The sequence below is a fragment of the Melospiza georgiana genome, chromosome 15, assembly GCF_028018845.1.
Source record: "Melospiza georgiana isolate bMelGeo1 chromosome 15, bMelGeo1.pri, whole genome shotgun sequence".
NCBI classification, from domain to species: Eukaryota; Metazoa; Chordata; class Aves; order Passeriformes; family Passerellidae; genus Melospiza; species Melospiza georgiana.
The window spans coordinates 162,698-181,727 of NC_080444.1; the positions used below are offsets into that span (position 1 = coordinate 162,698).

Below are 19,030 nucleotides of genomic sequence, written 5' to 3' on the forward strand. Positions count from 1 at the left end.
GAGAAAACAAGCATTTTAACACCAAAGCCGTAACTTGTACTTTACAATTTTCTCTTTGAGAGTCTTTTATACAGCCTGTACTAGAGAACTTAGCTGTCAAAAGCACAAAGCAAGTCTTCCTATGCTTGAAGGCAAGAGAGAACTGCTTTAAATGGCATTAGCATCCTACTGTGTGCAGCAAGTCAATGGTCTGTTAGAAGTATAAGCCTCCAGCCATTTTTTATTTTCTCATACTAGCTGTAAAATCCATGACCAGCTGAATTCACAGCAGTTAGTGATCAACTCATCATTAACAATTCAGATTACAATTCAGTAAGGAGAAACACCTGCAGACTCAAGTGCTTGTACCTTTGCACATTGAAGGAACTTATGTCTCTCTCAAGTGACTGTAGGTAATGGAGAAAGATTTCAAATGTTTGCTTCTTAACTCTTTGACCTTCTTATTAACACGTTCCCTTTTTTTTCCTCTGGCCTTTCAATAGCACCCTCTCTTTCTACCTCTGCTTAACCATGTCTAGCAAGGAACATGGCATGGAACCAGAATATAAAAAAAAAAAAATAAAATCTTTGTATCAGCAAACAGTAACGGAAGTGTGTGCCCACAAGAGTTTTCAGGACTACCATCGTATTTATCTATTTTCTGTTTAAAATACAAGCTTCTGAAGTTAGGAACTCAACTCACTGAACAGTACCTATCATAACAGATCAGAAACAGGTCAAAGTCCCCAGAAGGTGAGTAATTTTCCTCTTAAATACTTCAGTTGCTCTCAAAAACATACTAACTTTTCCTTGAACCCTGTACTGGTATGATGCCTGTTATATGTATCAATAATTGTTTGCAAACCTAACTTACTGTATGTACATCTCTTGGATACACAAGGCAGAAAAGGGCACATCTGACAGAGAGAGAGCTAATGTAAGAATAGTTTTGCAGGATTAAATGAAAAAGAAGAAACAGCAGGCTCTAGGATAAGCACTGTGTTTTGCCACAGTCACAGCCTTGTGTAATGCCACAGCCTTGTATTTGCCCTAAGTGTAATAAAGAGTCACAAAAACCAGTATCTGCAGACCTATACTCACATACCATACGCATTGTACATTTTAGGACCCAAGTCAGGACGGACAAAGTAGCTTGGCAGCCTAGAAGCCAAATTCAGTCTGCCATCTCTCTTGGTATATTCAGGAAGAGGAAGATTTTCCATCAAGTCCTCAAACCTAGAGAATAAAGACAGACAAAGGCAGGTTGTCCTCCTGTAGCACCTACAGCTGTCCTGTCAGCACTGATACTAAAGGTTACTTACCTTGTAGGCATCATATCTCTGAAGTCCTCCCCTGGAGGCCAATCCTTTAACTTTAGTACCATTGGCTGACCATCATCTGACCTGAGCCGTTCTGCAAGAAACAAATTAAGATTTCTTCATGCAGTATCTTTTTACCACAGCCCACTACCTTTTTAAAGCTGCAAGGGTTTTTGTACCTCTCACAATGCACAGCAAAATGGATCCTGGTTTTGTTTTGGGCTTCCAAGCAATATCATAGTATGATAAACAACAGTTTAACAACTATATAGGTATACATGCACAGATATAATCACTGACAGCAGAAGTTTGACAGATCTTGCACAGCTGCTAAGTCTCAGAATAGTTTTTATTCAGCTTCAAAAGCCTTTTGAAAACATTCTTCCTTACTCCTTTTACCAAAGTTTATGGGAGGTTATAGTTAATTTCAAGAGAAGTGGTACTTCTATAAAATTAAAGTTATTGGTTCTTGTTCTGAAATCAGTCCTAACTTCAGCGTAAAGCAAGAAACCATCGTACACTACATTCAAAAAAGCTAAAGAGCAGGTGGTCACAAAGGAAGACAGCCTTTAGATTTCTTTATTTCTTATTTGCTGGAGGAACTCAAATTAGCAGAGTGCCAAAACCAAACATTTGTTCTTCACTTTAGGAGTTTTACACAAGTCCTGACTGGAAACAGAAAATGAGCAACATAGAAAGATGGCATTACGTATGCAACAGTGGATATATGCTCTGACAGTACTGACCATAACAACTGCTGTTCTACCTCAGATCTCAGGGCTAAGAGAATCTATCTGGAAGTGGTACACAAGTAGCAGAGAACTCACTGTAACATTCAGAGAAAACCATAGCTCATTCTTCTACCAGATTTTTCACAACTCTACATGAAGCCACCAATTAAAAAACTAGGTGTACAGCAGTCTTAAGAATTTAGCATCCCCATTTGCCCAGAGAGTAACACCCTTCACTGCTTCCTACCTTACTGAGAATTGTCAGCCAAACTGATCTAGCAGAGCTCCTGACAGCATCGGAAAAGAAAGCATATCTAAGAAATTAGGACTTGGAGATTTGTGAATCACATCTGTGTTACATATCATCAGGCTACAGAAGACAGTCTGAGTTTGCAACATAAAAAAATATTTTATTGAAATTAAAAGGAATTAAGAACTGCAGATATGTAGTGACAAAAGTGACTGATTTAAAGATAAACTTTGATAAGCTACAGATTTTAGAGAGGTGAGCGAACTGAAAAGCTCAAGGACTTGAATTTCAAGATGTTTCACAACTTCCCATATTCAAGATTTTGAATTTGTGAAGGATCTTTGATCTAAACAAGAAGCAGTTTGTAGGGAGGCTATTCAGAAAGGACAGAGTGAAGAACTACTTGGATGATAACACACAGATGTGACAAATTACATGAAACTGGACAAACCCCAGAAAATACCAGCAAAGAAAAGCAGATGTAAGAAGGATCAAAACAAAAGTCCACTTTGAGCCCAAAAATATTAAAAGAAACAGCAAAAGATTGAAATTAATTAAAGTATCATATAGAATAATCTCAATAACACCTCCAAAGTCAGTGGCTGTTCTACAGCTCCTTGATAACTTAATGTGAGGGTGGGAGCCAGCCACATATTTAAAAAATTTAGAATTCATGTTATGCAGAGAAGTCAGAGACATTAGGAAATATACCAACAGTTTTCATAAGAATTAGAATGTGAAATATCTGGACTAGCAGCAAATAATATTCCTCTATACTGGGGACTGAACATGGCTGAAGAAACTCTAAATAAAATGTATTTAAAAGAAACTATCATGAGTGATAAGGTTTTCCAACCTAGGTAATTAATATTTCTCATGTATAGTATGGTAAAGGCTTTGTCTGAAAGAAAAGTCAAAGGTGATTTTGCTGAAAGAAGCATATCTGTCTGGAGACAAACTGCAAGTAACATTTCTCAAAGATAACTCGACCCATACAAATTCACTATTTTCATTCATCACCCCAGCACAAAAGTGAAGAGTTTGTGAACTTTCCCAGTAACTGTTAATACACAAAGACCACACCATTATATCCTCCAAGGCCATTTATTCTGATTAATAACAAAACCAGTATGAAATTTAACAGTACAAAATACAACACTCTGTACTAACCATATAAAAAAACAAGTCAAAAGCAGGGAGTTTATTGATTGGAAAATTACTAGGAAAGGAATATTCTTGGTCTGCAAATCTATAATTTCGTTGACTGTTGAATGAACATTCCATTAAGTCATCCAACACTTCACCGTTTCTGCAATATGCACACAGCAATAAATACAGAAAACATTTTATACACAACTCGAAAATCAGCAATACTGCAATGAATTTACACCTGTAACTACAAGACCACTCAGATCTAGGTAAATACAATCTAAAATGGAGCACTCAGCTTGTCAGAAGCTCTTTAACCTGACCTATAACGTCCTCAGAAATTTTAGTTAGTTAGTTTCCCCATCCACACTTGACAGAAGGTTTTCTCAAAGACCTTGAGCATTAAATAATGTGTTATCATGTGAGGCATACATATAGCATTGCTATTCATAATAGATATAAATTGCATTTGTATGTCAGATTTACTTGACTGATGTATTCCACCAAATCCAAATTTTCATATCGAAAGTCTCCATCTGTTTTAGGAGAGCAGGTTCCCTTTAGTTTTACAATAAAAACTGAGGTTGAAAGGAGAGCAAAGGTAGACACATTACTTACTTACTTAAAAATGGTAACTAAGGATTAATTTCACTGGGAAAAGTTAAAACAAACAAACAGGCAGTTTCCCATGAAAGTTTGACACATGAAAGTTGCACACACCAACACACTGCAGTACAGACAGTTCTCTTGGACAGTCCTGCCCTAATCCCCACCAATAAAGCATTTTCCAGGGTGTGCTACATATAAGGAGCAATGGCTTCTTTGGATGAGACTGATAGGTATTCAGATTTTTTCTTCATTTATTTTTTAGGAAAATAGGTGGAAAATTAAGAGTTGAAGATAACAAGACAGACTGCTCAGTTAAACTAGTCAGCCATAAATATTACTTACTAGATATTATCTCAAAGCCATCCCAGAAGTCACGCACTTTCACGTCTGAAATTATGGCACAGTTCCTGCAGTTCACCAAATCTACATCTTGATCTCCAAATTCCAGGCTGAAAGCTTCTGGTTTCCAAAGTTCTGACTTCAACTTCTTATGGACACCAGATACCAGCACGGGCTGAGAATACAAAGATCAATGCTTACTCCACCATAACCAATTATCTTATATATGCAGCCAAACTTTCTTAAGAGAGCCAAGACTCCTGCTACCACCATATAAAAGACACCACAAATCTGTTTTCATCATGTCTGGCTTTTGTGCATCAAGCAAATAACCAGAGTCAAAGCAAACTTCAGTTCCATGCCATGTGCAGTTGCCTTAGAAGTGGCATTGGATTAGACTTGCCAAGGCAAGTGCATTAGGTCTCCATGGCAAGGTGTTGGCAGCAGGTATAAGCTTTGTCAGAGGAGGCTGGGAGCTGCCCCATGGTGGACACAGATGGGTCCAAACCAGGCTCAACAGACCCATCACTGGCAAAAGCTGAGCCCACAACTGATGCTGGTAGCATTCTCTGTAATAATGAGAAAGGGTAAAAAGTTCTCCACAGCTAACGCATGCGCGCCTGTGTGTGTGTGTGTGTGAGAGAGAGAGAGAGAGAGAGAGAGAGAGAGAGAGAGAGAGAGAGAGAGAGAGAGAGAGAGAGAGACAGGGGGACACACAACACACGGATGGCAGGCAGGAGGGAGGGAGAGAAACAGCTCTGCATACACCAAGGTCAGTGATGGAGGAGGTGCTCGCAGCCCATTGAAGAGCATGGTGAGGCAGGCTGTTCCCTGCAACCTGTAGAGGACCACGGTGAACCAGAGATCCACCTGCAGTCTACAGAGGATCCACTGGAGCAGAGGGATATTTGCTGGAGGAAGTCCATGGAGAGCCCATGCTGGAGCAGGTTCTGGCAGAAGCCGTAGGGAGAATCCCACTTATAAGCAAACTTTCTGGCAAAAACTACCCACTGGGGACCCACACTGGAGCAGCCCATGGAGACAACTCATGTTAGAGCCATTTGTGAAGGACACTATCCTGCGAGAGGAACTCCACACAGAGGAAGCAGCAGGAAAGTGTGAGGAGGAAAGGGCAGCAGACACTGTGTTGTGAACTGACCACAACCCCCATCATCCACCCTGCAGGAAGGAGGTAGAATAGTCAGAGATAAGAGAGTAAAGTTGAGTCTTTAGGAAAAAGTTGAAGTGGGTGGGGAGAGGTAAGGTGTTTACTGATTTGTCTTTCTTCTCTTCCAGCCTACTCTATTTTTAATTTGCAATAAATTCAACTCCTTTATCACAAATTAAACCTCTTTTGCCCATGATAGCAATCCCTAAGGGACCTCCCTGGCTTTATCTTGACCCAGAAACTTCTTCACCTGACTTTCTTCCCATATTATGTTGAGAAGGGGGAGTGAGAAAGCAGCTGGGTAGAGGGGTCTGGCAGCCAGACAGGGTCAATCCACCTGTGGCAGTAGAGTAGGTGTAGAATCCCACCACCTGACCTTTTTCTTAGGCACACATGCAACTACCACTAGAAACAGCATTTGTAGTAAAGCCTTCTCATGTGAAATTTTAGTATTTTAATATGAATTGTTTAACTATTTCACTTGTTATTTATGTATAATCACAGATCAACATTAACTCTGTAGGACAAAACCAAGTAGTGGAAAAAAGGCTGCTCACTAGCAAAAGGGGTTTTGAGATGCTTACGCTAATGATGTACATGTATTCCAAACAGCTATTTCAGTGGCCTCTCCCCATAAAAGCATTTAAAATGCTTTAATTAATTAATTAATTAAATTAACCTCAAAGTATTTGCTAAACTGACAATTGGAAAAGTTATACCAGACAAACCTCCCAACACTGCCAAAACTTTCTCACTTCCTCTCACCCTGCCATCTCAAAAGAGTTACCAAACTTGAGAGAAAATGAAGAGGGTATAAAGTGAACTTGCACATGAACTATTCCCACCCAAAAAGCTTTACTTTTGTAACTGCTACCTATGTTCAAATGGCAGTTCCCATGGCTATGCAAGTTTGAATTAATTCCAAGCTGTGCCCTATACATTAACAATGTATAGTGATGGTGGGTCTTGGTTTATTCACATGAAGAGCTTAGCACAACCCTGAGAAGCACACGTGACCCTAGATGTAATATCAGTGTGCTAGGCAAAGATACCGACAGAGCTATATACAAGCAACTTCAAAGTTATGCTGCTTAAACACACTCCAGTAACTAACTGCTGCTTCTTTTGTATTGTCCAATAGCCTCTAAAAGGCCTAGTTTTGATTTTAGTCCCTAAATGAGGACAACTATTTTTACATCCAGAAATGAATGTAAAAATCCCAAGTCTGGGGATAATGGGAATGGCCTTGGTTTTCAAATACAATACAACACAGCCATTAAGTTATAGAAGGCAGCAATGAAACCTCAACTTCAGATGAGTGAGATTTAAGAAAACAAAAAGGGGTTGTTTACTTTACTCCTGTGAATTTCAGGGGAATAGGGGAATGAAAAATAAAAAAACAACACAGAAACATTTAGACTACCCTCACATCAAAAAAGACTATTTTCTTGTATTGAGGCTGAACTTTCTGCACCCACTCCCACTTCTCCTGTCAGTGGGCACTGACAAGAAGAGCCTGGCTCCCTCTTAAGATTTCCTCCCCACACTCTCCTGAGCCTCTTTTTCTCTAGGCTGAACAGTCCTAACTTGTTCAGTCTCTCTTCAGCTAAGTGATGCTCTAGTCCCTTCATCATCTTTGTGACCCTTCACTGGGGTTCCCCCTCCCCTCCTTCTCATTGGGGAGCCCAGAACTGAACACAGTAAGAGGAACCATCACTTCCTTTGACTTGCTGACAACCCTCTTTGTCGTGAGGACACATTCTTGGCTCACAGTCACTCCCTTGCCCACTGGGACCCCAAGATTCTTCCAGGCAAAGCTACCTTCCAAATGGTTGCTTCTTAGCAGCTGCTGTAGGATGTTATACTTCCTTGATGTACAGGACATTACATTTTCCCCTGCTGAACATCACTAGATTCTTCTCGGTCCAATTCTCCAGCCTGTTCAGACCCTCTGAATAGCAGCAGAACCCATCTGCTGTATCAGTCATTCCTCCTAGTTTTGTATTGCCTGTAAACTTGCTAAGGGCGTATGAACCCTACCCCATCTAGGCCACTAATGACATGACAAGTACTACTCACTGCAGAAGTGACTGATGATATACCACTAGTGATAGTGCTCTCACACATGGCATTTCAGTCAGTTTTAAGTCCATCACACTGTTCACTTACCAAGTCACTTTGATGATATTATGACAGTGTAAAAAACCTTTATTAAAGTTAAGACAAAAAACATCCACTACTTCCTTTCATGTACCAAGCTAGTCATATCATCACAGAAGGCTACAAGGCAGGTTAAGCATGATTCAACCAGTATTCCCGAGCTCCTTTTCTCTTCACGACCATATCCCCATGGGATTCTTCCAAGCAAGTATCTGAAAAGGCAAAAGCCTGCTCTCCCAAAGCCCAAATTTGTGATCATGATTTTTTGTTTTGCTCCCTCCTCTCAGAATCTTGATCTGAATGCCACCATCTATTAGTCACTGCAGGCAAAGGTGCCCCATATCTCCACATCAACCACCAGTTCTTCCTTGTGTGAAAGCACAAGGTCCAGAACAAGTGCCCTTCCCCAGCAGCTGTCTCAGAACATTGACATCAATGTTCTGAGAATGAACGCACTTCAGAAAACTTCAGGACTGCTTGTGACCTGTTGTGTTGTTCCTCCAGCAGGTATCAGGGTGGTCCCATGAGGCCCAGGAAATGTGAACACAGGGCTTCCTCCAGTTTTTTAAGGCCTTATCCCATTTTTACGGTCAGCTGGTCTGCAGCAGATACTTGCCATAATGTTGTCCATAATTGCTGCTCAATAATCCTGGCCCCTAAGTTCTTGGATGGCTCATCATCAGTTCCTACACAATTTCAAGCATTCTAGGTTCTTCCTCACAAAAACAGCAATGCTCCCTGCTTACTTTCCTGGCTTGTCATTCCTGTGTTGTCCTTCCTGAACAGCCTCTACCTATTCCTTCCCATACTACAGCTGCATGAGCTATCTCACCACTTTGTCATACCAATGAGATCACGGCTGTGCAACTGCACACTAATTCCTCCTCTTTGTTCAATGTGCTGCATGCATTAGGGTACAGGTACTTCAGAAAGACATCTAGTCATGTTAATTTCCCAGAAACAGTGTGAGAACTTTCTTCACAATGCTGTGATGCACACAGATCCTTACTTACATGCATATACTTGAGGTGGACATCTTTCATCCTCTGTTTCTTGAGTAAGGGATTATCCCTGTTCACATCACCTCACACTGCTTGCTTGCCAAATCAATCAATTCCTTCCTTGATATCACTGGTCATATTCTCCATCTCTCCATCCCTTGTTCCTGCTTATAGCTTTTCTCATAAGGTTAGCCAGCCTGTTGGCAAAGATCCTTATTTTTTTTTTTTTCTATTTTTTGCTTAGATGGATCCTATCTCTTCCACACAACCCTCAATCCTCAAAAAGGTTCCCATGATCACAAAACCCTCTTGGCTAAAACTGGCTGTGCAAACCACAGTTGACATGCAGGATCTGTCCACTCCCCTACCCTTCACTGGCAGGAGTAAGAAAACCATGAGGGCTCCACGGCCTTGATTAACACTTCCAGAGCCATACAGCCACTTTTGATACTCTCCCAGTCTCCCAGTAGTACTCTGAGTGCCAATATGGAAAAGCAGCAGAGGGCATATGTTTGAGGGACAGATAAGCTTTGGTAGTCTTCCCACTATGTCCCAAACGTGACACCCTGACAAGCAGCAAACCTCCTTAAGATAACAAACCAAATACAGCAATCTCAAATCTGAATATACTCTCATGCCAGCAAAAATGGTAACATTAGGGCAATTAAAAAGTTCAGGCATATTCTAAAACAAACACTAGGGATCACCTATGAGTAAAATAACTTTTCACAGTACCTTTCACAGGATGTGTAGAAAGCATTGCCTGGTAGACTTTAAGGTGATAGCTAAACCAGCTGTCTTCAGTGCGAAAAAATAATGACATTTTGATCCCCACTGCATTCACCTGACCACTTGTAAACAGCAATTAAAAGAAACCCCAAAACAACCAAATTGCTTAAATTAGTAGAACCCTTCTAGCTATTAAGCAGCAAATTTGCAATGGAAGAAAAAATTATTCTCTCTAGTGAATAACACAGATAGGGCTCCAAGATAAAATGACAGTGGACTTGCGTGGTAGACATCTCCTGCCAAATCTGCTCTCAAACTACAGGGAGATAAAAATTACAAAAAAACCCAAATCAAAACAAAAAGCTCCAGTACCATATCATATTTTCAGTGTCTCAAAAAAGAGAAATCCTAACATGGAAAGTCAGAAAAAGTCAGAAAATACCATGTTGCTATATGATGAGGATCCTAACAGTATATCCTAACAGATGAGCAAAAACCATTTTCAGGAGAAAAAAATGCTCTTTAAAAACAACTTCAAGAATTACTCTTACGGCCTCAGTGAATTCTGGGATAAGACGAAGTTTAACTAGTTTCTGACAATTTCTAAGATGAAGGACTCAAAAAATGTTGCTGCTTTTGAGTGACACTGAAAGAGTGTCATTATTATCTAAGCATTAAGGGAAAAGAATTTTCTCTTTTAACAATTTCGGATGCCATCATATCCAACATCTTCATATGGCACAGACCTAGTGTACAGCGTTATTGTGCTGGGGAGGGTGGCTAAGGGTTTTTTTCCAAGTAACTTTTCCCAAAACACCAAACAGGAAGGGGATTTAGGAAATAGTGGTAGAATTAATGTTCTTTCACTTCACTTTTAAAGGTGCAGCTGGGATGTACAGGAGGATGTAAGCCAAGGAAGTACAGTGACAGAGAACAGTTTCTTCAGAGAGTCTCTGCTTGAAAAAATTATTTTTAAAATACCCTTGTTGAGACAGTAACACTTGTCTGGGTCACATGCTCTCTCTTATGTAGGAACAAGGGAGGTTGTTCAATTCCTTTTCTCATTTCAACAGGAAACTCCATTGACTGCAACACCACCTTGAGGACTGCTGAATGAGCAAAGGACTTTCCCAGTCTGTTCCTATTCAAGGGGTCCTCTGAATGCTAAAATGATCCAGAAGCATCAATAGCATACCTTGGGGCAAAGGCTAAAATAGCAGGTGACAAAGTACCTGCTATTGTACAGGTACACGAGCATGGCAATTGCAGCCAGAGTCTCAGGTTGTACACCAGCTTGGATGGTGCTGCATTCTGCAAGCTACACATCGGACACAAGATTCATAATCACATCTCTAGACTCCCTAAGCAGTCTCTCAAGACTCATTGCCAGTCAAGAACCCCATGGTCACAAACAGCATGTTGCACATGGTGATTAACCAGTCTCATTGGCAAAGAAACTGACAAGCACATTTTTTGTAGGCATTCCCAAGATGTTTAAGATCCTCCTAGGAGAGGCAGTAGTATTTCCCAACAGAAAGAGTTGAGAAAATTATCAAAGTATGCTAACCAGAAACTAAGAAGCTCTTAGAAAAGATGATGGACACCACAGCACTGCAAAAGAATGATCTGAAATCTCTCATAAATCAGAAAAATATAACAGGATGAAAAATAAAATAAATTTAAAAAAAAAGAGATTCCCATGTATCCCAAAAAAGTCAGGACAGGAAAGCAACCGCACTTAGTCGGAAGCTGGCAGTGAAGTTTCTAGTCAGACAAGCAAGGGTGTGCTGCACAGTACCTTCCTCCAACTATTAGGAGCTGGCCAGAGGAATCATGAACAGAAATGAGGCCTGTGGCACAACAGCCATCTTTGCAGTTCTCGCAGCTATGTGCTAGCTGTGCTTGTGCCCAGGCAACCCAGAGAATGTGCAGTTCCATGGGACTACATTTAAATGAAAAGTACTCTACTGTCAGGAGTAGACTCTGAGTGCCAAAAGAGGTATATGCAGCCTGTTCCTCCACCACACCTCAGTGTCTTGTGAAAAACCACAAATAAGCATGGAATATGACTGCCAAGCGCATTAGCACTGTAACATGAACTATCCGACAACAAGCACTTCTCCAGAAAAGACGATGATGGACCTAATGGTCTAGCACTAATGGCCTCAATTCTGAGTAGTTAGTGAAGGTAACTGTGTCAGAGGCAGCTGCAGAACCAAGTGCCAAAAATACAGTTTGAATGGCAATGGCCATTATCCTCCGTTAGAGCTGTGGGTACACTTCTTTGCAGCAGCAATTACTCATCCATTTTTTAAGATTCAGGTTGTCAGACCAGGCTGATCTTACTGTCCCTCTGGAGAAGTCTAAGCTGCAGCACTACAGACTGACATCTGAAAAAGTGGCTGTGCTGAGAGCAGGTCTAAGGTATAGTCTGTTGTCTGAAGGCCTAACTGCTTGATGGCACCTCAGACAACCCACAAGAGTGCTCCATGCATGAGTTGCTGAGTCCACAACAATACTTGGGTTCCCACTGGCTGTAGGGCTCAGGGTGAGACACTCTATCAAGTACATCCAAAATTCAGTAGATTATTGCATGCAGCATTTTCACTCTTGTACACATTGTAGCTGGAAGAAAACGCATCTTTCCCTGAGGCTATAAAGCATCGAGTGTGGAGCAGATGCTAAGGTGCACTCAGGAAATCAGAGTGGATTCTCTACTGGGCTGTAGTAGAGCAGAGGACATTCAGCCCAAAGCACACTGCAACTAAAAAGGCTGTCACAGCAAACACTCTCATGATGGTAAGCTGAGAAAAGCTCAACATGCAAGAGGACATGGACCCAAATAAATATGGCATAAAGTGAACAGGGCTGCTGTGTCCCCTCTTTATAAAGCTATAGTTGAAATATTCATTCACCATATTCACTCAGGAGCCAAAGTTTGAAGAGACTGCTTTTACCAATGTACAGACTGCAATTTCAGGACACTAACAAGCAATAAGGGTTGGATACTTATCACCCACCTGGCCTTGTTTCCAGCATTCCCTGAAGATCTTCCAGTTGTTTTTATTGCTGGGATCATGAAGGCAAAGAAGTCTACCATCACACAGCCAAGAGTGGGAAGTGTGTGGATCCAGCACATTTAATCCCATTACCATTTCCTTCACCTCCTTCTGTGTGTCAGCTAAATTACTAGCTCGTTTTGCAGCATCAGACGTCTTCTTATTTTCCACCACAGAAGCAATGATATGGTCCAAGAAGTTTGGCAGGCTGGCTTTACCTTTGACCCCCTATAAGACGTAAATCCAGAGGTAAGTTTAGTCTTGCAACAGTATAAGTATTAAGGTATATCTGCTCTCCTTCAGACTTTAGCACAGACACCTTGCTACCAGGAAAACATGCATCAGAAACAAACTGGCTCAGAGACAGACATGTATCCAACAGAACTGAACAGAAATGGCTACGGCTCTGTTTTACAATGGTAGAGGTTAAAATAACCAGCTAAACACTACCTATAAAAATATTATGCAGACATAAAATAGAAAACTTTACTTTGATTGTAAAAATAGTTCATAGTTTTCCCAACTTCATTAATATCTAAACTCCATTTCCCCATTTTCCTCATTCCATTACTAAGGAAGTCAATTCAACCTTGGGACACATAAGCTGTTCACATATGTGAACACTAAGTAAACATGGACAGAGAAAGGAGAAAGTGCTTCCTGTATGTTAGTGGAACCACTAGTAGAGAGACTCTGGTTCAAACCAATCAACACCACTCTCTCCTCCCTCCCAAAAACTGCCATCATCTTAAAAACTAAAGTTCAATAGATAAAAAATTCACCATATATAGAGCTATCAATCTAAAACACAACATTATTCATTACTGAATATATTAATTCAGTAAAAAATACTTATGGAATTGTAGAAGAGTCTCGGTCCAACAGAAGTTCTAGAGATCATCTGGTGTAAATTTCTGTTGAAACTAGGTTTTGTTCCCCTGGGCTGGGTCATGTCAACTTTAACTTGACAGGAAAGGAGATTAATTCACTTCTTACGGCAGCCTATTCCACTCTTTGAATGCAAAGGGAGAATTTTTCCTTAGATCCAGATAGAATTTCTCCTAAAAGAAACTTGTATTGCCCCTTGCCCTATTAACCATGCATCTTTATGAAATGAGTACCTCCATATTCCCTACAAACACCTTTTAGAAATTATAAGATTGATCAGATCCCCAAAGCATTCTCTTCTCTAGGATGAAGAGAACCATTTACTAGAACCTTTCTAAATGTGTCAAGCTCTCCAATGCCTTAATCATTCTTTATGGCCCTTCACTGGATCCCATAAATTTTTCACTGTCATCTTCACCCGGGGAAACCAAAACTGGAAAGTGTTCCAGGTGTAATCTGACAGGAGCTGAATGAAATAACCACATTCCTTGATGTGCTTCAGCTGTATGCTTCCTGATACAGCCCAGGACTGTTTACCTTTGCAGTTGCAGGTGTGCAGTGCTGGGCCAGGTGCAGCTTGTTGTCCTCCAGGACCCTGGGCTCCTTTAACAGGCACTACCTCACTGCTAGTCTGATTCCACTCTCTACTGCTGCCTGGAATTATGTTAGTTTTCTACAGCCCATCTTACCCAAATAAGACTAGATCATAACATCATCCGCTTTGGATGGTCTTAAAAATGTACCATTACTCTGACTTGCTAGAGGCTGTAAGATAGATAATATGCAGCTTAATTATTAAAGATAATGCTTATTATTCTTCACAACAAACTATCAATGTTCCAGAAAGATCAAGATGATTCTCTCCATGAGCAGCAGTCTTGCTTCTCTCAATTTGAGTAACACACTTGTTTCTCAGGTCTGTTTTGTTCATTCTATATGAAGCATCCAGACATTCAAGTCAGGAGATGTACCAGAGTTCTCCATAAGTTCTTTAAATCTAAGTTACTCAGTGAAGATCAGAAGCCAGGAAAGTGAAAAAACACATTACACAATACATCTGATTAGATGTGGTGAGACAAAGTGTAGAGTTGCCAGGACAGGGATACAAGTTCAGACAGGCTATCTTAAGCCTTGAAGGAATAAGTTGCTTTAACACAAGTGACCACAATTTCTTTGCCTGTACTCAGTGATGACAGACAGAAGTATTCTTGGATTCACTTTCCTGTAGCAGCATCATATTTTCATGTACAGTTCCCTCTCCCAAAACCAACCAACATGAACTATTATCGAGGTGCTGGCCTGCCGGCCTGCCTGTCAGAGAGTTTAAAAAAAAATCCACTATGAGACAAGCCATTTCAACTTCCTTCTTACTCTATCTGCCTAAGCTTTTGGAGAAAGTATTCACCAAAAAGAGATAAGTGTTGATAAATTCCACAGAATTTATCCTTCTCCTCAAACAAAATGTTTCTAACCACTCCAAATAGCATTGATTTGTTCAGGTTTTTTTTCAAAGCTATTTCTTCCAAAATGGATTTAAGTATCCTTATTCCAGAAAAGGCATTCAGAAATGGCAACTACACCTTAAACTCACAGGATCACAGAACCATAGAAAATGCTAAGTTGGAAGCGACCCATCAGAATCATCCAGTCCAACTCCTGGCCCTCCACAGGACAGGCTAAGAATCGCACCCTGTGCCTGAGCATGTTGTCCAAATGTGGCTATTCAGCTGTCTGCTGGACATTTTGTCCAGAAGGATATTTAGAGAGACATCATCAAAAATTTACTTCCAGAAAGATGTCATCTTTCTGGCTTTCCCCGATGAATGAGGTGGTGCCGTCATAGAAGGAAATCACATTCAACAAGTAGGACTTTCCACCCACACTGCAGTGACCAGTGACTGCATTGTATTCCAGATGTTTTCAAATACTTCCCAGAATAATATTTTCCATTATTTTACTGGACACTTAAGTGAGACTGACACACCTGTGGTTTCCATGGTACTGCTTTTTGCCCTTTTAGGAAATCAGGACAACCTTTGCCAGCTTCCAGTCAGCTGGGACCACTCCAGACTCCCAAGACCACATGAAACTCATTGAGAGAGGCTTTTTGATGACATCAGCAGCTCTCTGAAGATTCTTGGATTTATCCCATCAGGCCCCATAGATTTGTAGTGTTGCAGGTGGAGCAGCAGATCCTGGCCAAGTATATTCTAGCTCAAATGCCTTTCAAGTATACATAAGTTTAAGGAACTGGTTTACTCTGAAGTTTTTGTCTTTTTTTCTGTGGTATGCTCTTACAATATTTTTAAAGATGTGAAATTTAATGTCAACTTAGCAGGGACTCTGATTATCAAGTTATAGGCTGTATTTACACAAAAACAAGTTATAGGCTGTATTTAACCCACTTTCTTGGTCTCTTGAAGAGAATAGCCTCTCCTCAGCAGTAGTACACTAAAACTAAAAATTAGCATGAAAATTCTCTACAAATTTGTGGGGTGGTGAGTTTTGGTGAGGCATTACATTTGTTTCAACATTCAAGAGTAGAATACGATTAAAACATCCAGATGAAAATCCTTCCCTAGAACAGACATCATTGAAGGAATACAAAATTATTTACCGTAGAAGCTGCAGAAAAGACTGGAGGAAAGGGGATTCCTGTGTCTGATGGGACCTGAGGAAGCTTTCCTGGCCCTGTGTGTAGCAGATCTCTGAGGCTGGAGCCTTCAGCTTTGTTGCTAGATGTCACTGGGCCCAACAAGAGGCTATTAAACAGCTTTGGGGTTAGCGGGGAAACCTTTGTACTGGAGTTGAAGGAATCTAATCCAAAGGGTGAATGGGATTCTTTATTAAGCACTGATCTCAGTGATCCTGATTCTGCAAGATAAATATAAACATTACAGGGAGGGGAGAGAAAAAAATCCCCAAGAGGCAAAGTCAAAACGATCACAAAGTTTTCTGAAATTATTTCCTCTTGCATTAAATAGGATATTAACAGAATCTTGTGGTAACGGTAAATTATCACTATAACAGTGAATGAGGCACCTCAATGAGCATCAAAGATACTTCACATAGATTTTGCCCTTCATATGCTGCTATGGTTTTGAACAGCACAATAGATCCGATCAAAGATCTGACACATGTAAACACAACTTTTTAATGTACTCAGTTAAAAAACATTTCCCTGACTTTCTGAATTTATGTTTTGATTTTAAATATTTCAAATTTTAATGGTAGACAAAATATTAAAGTGACCTGCAAAACTTGCAAGTGATTCATCAACATTTAACATCAATATGTAAAGTAGTCCCTTCTAGACATATGGACAGGAATAAATCCTGTGTTAGTCATGTTACCTCTGACTTCTAGGAAGTGTAGTCATTCCAACTACTGAGTATTAGAGATGCTCTAAGCTTTCATCTAACTCTCCAACTGGACTCGTCTCAGCTCCTTGAAAATACATTCTTCACATACCACACAAAAAAGCTGTATTTACTTCAACAGTTATAAAGTGACAAAGCCACATCTGAAGTTAATTACTGTCATTTTACATCAGGATATCAGCTTCTGAGAAAATAAATACACAGCCTGGCACAGAAATAAACTGTGAGACAGTACTGTCTGCAGCTGCATCATCTTTCCAGCTTTGCATTTTTCTAAGCCTGTAGAACAAAACTGGTTCTAAGATGCAAAGGAAGAAAACTTACCATTTTCTTTTCTGTTTAGGGCTAGACACTCTCACAAACTACAGCAATCGAACAATATGTTATCATTTATCTTTTAATTGCAACCCCAGTGGGCATTTCTTCTGCTCACCTTTTGTTTCCTCTTTCGCTTTTTGCGTTGCTAAATCTGCAAGCCAGTGTAAAGCTGACGATGGAGCTGTTTCTGGACAAAGTGGTCTGTTAGACTTTACTTCCCCAGTGTTATTGGTTGGTAATGTCTCTGCTTTTGCAGATTCTTCTATCCTAATGTCAGTTGCTTCAGATTTTGGTACAGTGTCCATTTCTACTTGCCCCACTCCTGCTGTCCCTGCTCCAGTGGAAAAGGCGTTCTCATTTCCAGAGACTGATGCACTGGGATTTACAGTTGGAAGCTAAAACAAAAAATATTAAAAAACTGCTAAATGTTGAATAAAGGGAAGAGTTCAACTTGGAGACATTTTCAATATCCAATGCAATCGATTTTGTCAGTTGTTTTTCTTTTTCCATTTGCTACAAGCTCACAGTAAAATTCATTTATGCTTAGCAGAATACAGAAGCTTCCTTATCTGCGTGTATTCACCTTTGCACTGTGGTGTGAATTCTTACCATGTCATCTTTTAGACATCTTTTAACTTAAGCCCAATCTTTTTGAGTTCTTTCCTTTTCTTTCTGGGATTTTTTTATTACAGGAGGATTTTTTGTGTTGATAGTTACAGAACTGCTCTAGATTCCTTCAGGAAGCACAACAAAATAAAAACACATGTTGCAAGCTACTCATAGTGGTTTGTTTTAAAATACAGCATCAATATTAATGGCTTCCTCCCCAGTTTCTACATAAGAGTATTAGCCCAAATAATATCTTACTTGGTAGATAACAGATGCAATTCGTGTCCCTAAAAAGTGATATGGAGAAAGTAAAATTCCTGTTTCACAACAGATTAGCTTAACGGATCTAATATCCTAATAGATCTTTAAAATGTAAATGTTGAACAAGGTAATTTCAGCTTCAAATTACATACCTGTGATATTCCATTAGTGACAGCTGGTCTCAACACTGATTTGTTCTGTCTGTTAATACATGGACAGTTGGCCTTAATACCCCATTTGCCTCGTGCTGCATGAACCATGTCTCCAATATTGTAAAGTGCTGTAAATGAAGTTAGATCTTGAATCACATGCAAAGAAATCTAAAAAAGGGCCAAAATTACATCTTCAAAGAAATGTGGTTTTTTTAGTATTACCGCCAAAGTATCTTTAAGGTCACATGCTATATAACAAGACATTGTCCCTGATCAGTAGAGTGTGGCGAACAGTGCTAACACTGCCTTCACAATGTCACTGAGAGGCTGCCAAACCTGGCAAATCCTACAGATTATCATCTGCTTCTACTATTCCATGTAGGGTCCAATGATACTGCAATGAGGTGACTTTACACCACCACAAGAAGCTATATAACCCTTGAAGCAATGCTGAAAGGATCTGGAACACAGGTGTTCACCTCTATCCTCCTGGTACACAGACAGATGTAATGAAATGACCAGATGAATACCTGGTGGCGTGGCCAGTGCCATATTCAACAGTTTTGCTTCTATGACCACAAATCTACTTCCAAGAAGTCAGGTCTCTTGGGAGCAGATGGGATTCACGTGCCCAAGCAGAGCAAGAAAGCCTCTGCCAACAAGTTGACCAGACTTTTCTGGAGAACTTTAAAACTAGATTTAATGGGGAAAGGGGATACAGATTTGAGCAACAGGCAAAAGCCAGGGGTTACCAACATATTAGGAAGCAACAGGGAAACACCTGCGAAATAACTCAAAGGAATTTGGGTATGTTCCTATCAAGAGGGGTAAGGTTGATAGCCCAGCTGGAGGGCCTCTTCATACTAATGCATGCAGATCAGGTGATGAGCAGGAGGAGACAGAAGTCATTATGCAACTAGAAAGCGACA

The 19,030-nt window shown here is 40.3% G+C and overlaps 1 protein-coding gene across 2 annotated transcripts in view; it reads right to left on the reverse strand.

Moving 5' to 3' along the window:
* KDM3B (lysine demethylase 3B) overlaps positions 1–19,030 on the reverse strand; it is a 47,483-nt gene that overhangs the window by 5,480 nt on the left and 22,973 nt on the right. For both annotated transcript variants that reach the window (XM_058034608.1, XM_058034607.1), the window contains exons 13-19: positions 18,102–18,229; positions 17,195–17,474; positions 15,999–16,255; positions 12,455–12,721; positions 4,380–4,551; positions 1,302–1,392; positions 1,085–1,215 (exon numbers count right to left, since the gene is read on the reverse strand). In XM_058034608.1, coding sequence (XP_057890591.1) covers positions 1,085–1,215; positions 1,302–1,392; positions 4,380–4,551; positions 12,455–12,721; positions 15,999–16,255; positions 17,195–17,474; positions 18,102–18,229 — 1,326 coding nt within the window. The remainder of the gene's footprint in view (positions 1–1,084; positions 1,216–1,301; positions 1,393–4,379; positions 4,552–12,454; positions 12,722–15,998; positions 16,256–17,194; positions 17,475–18,101; positions 18,230–19,030) is intronic.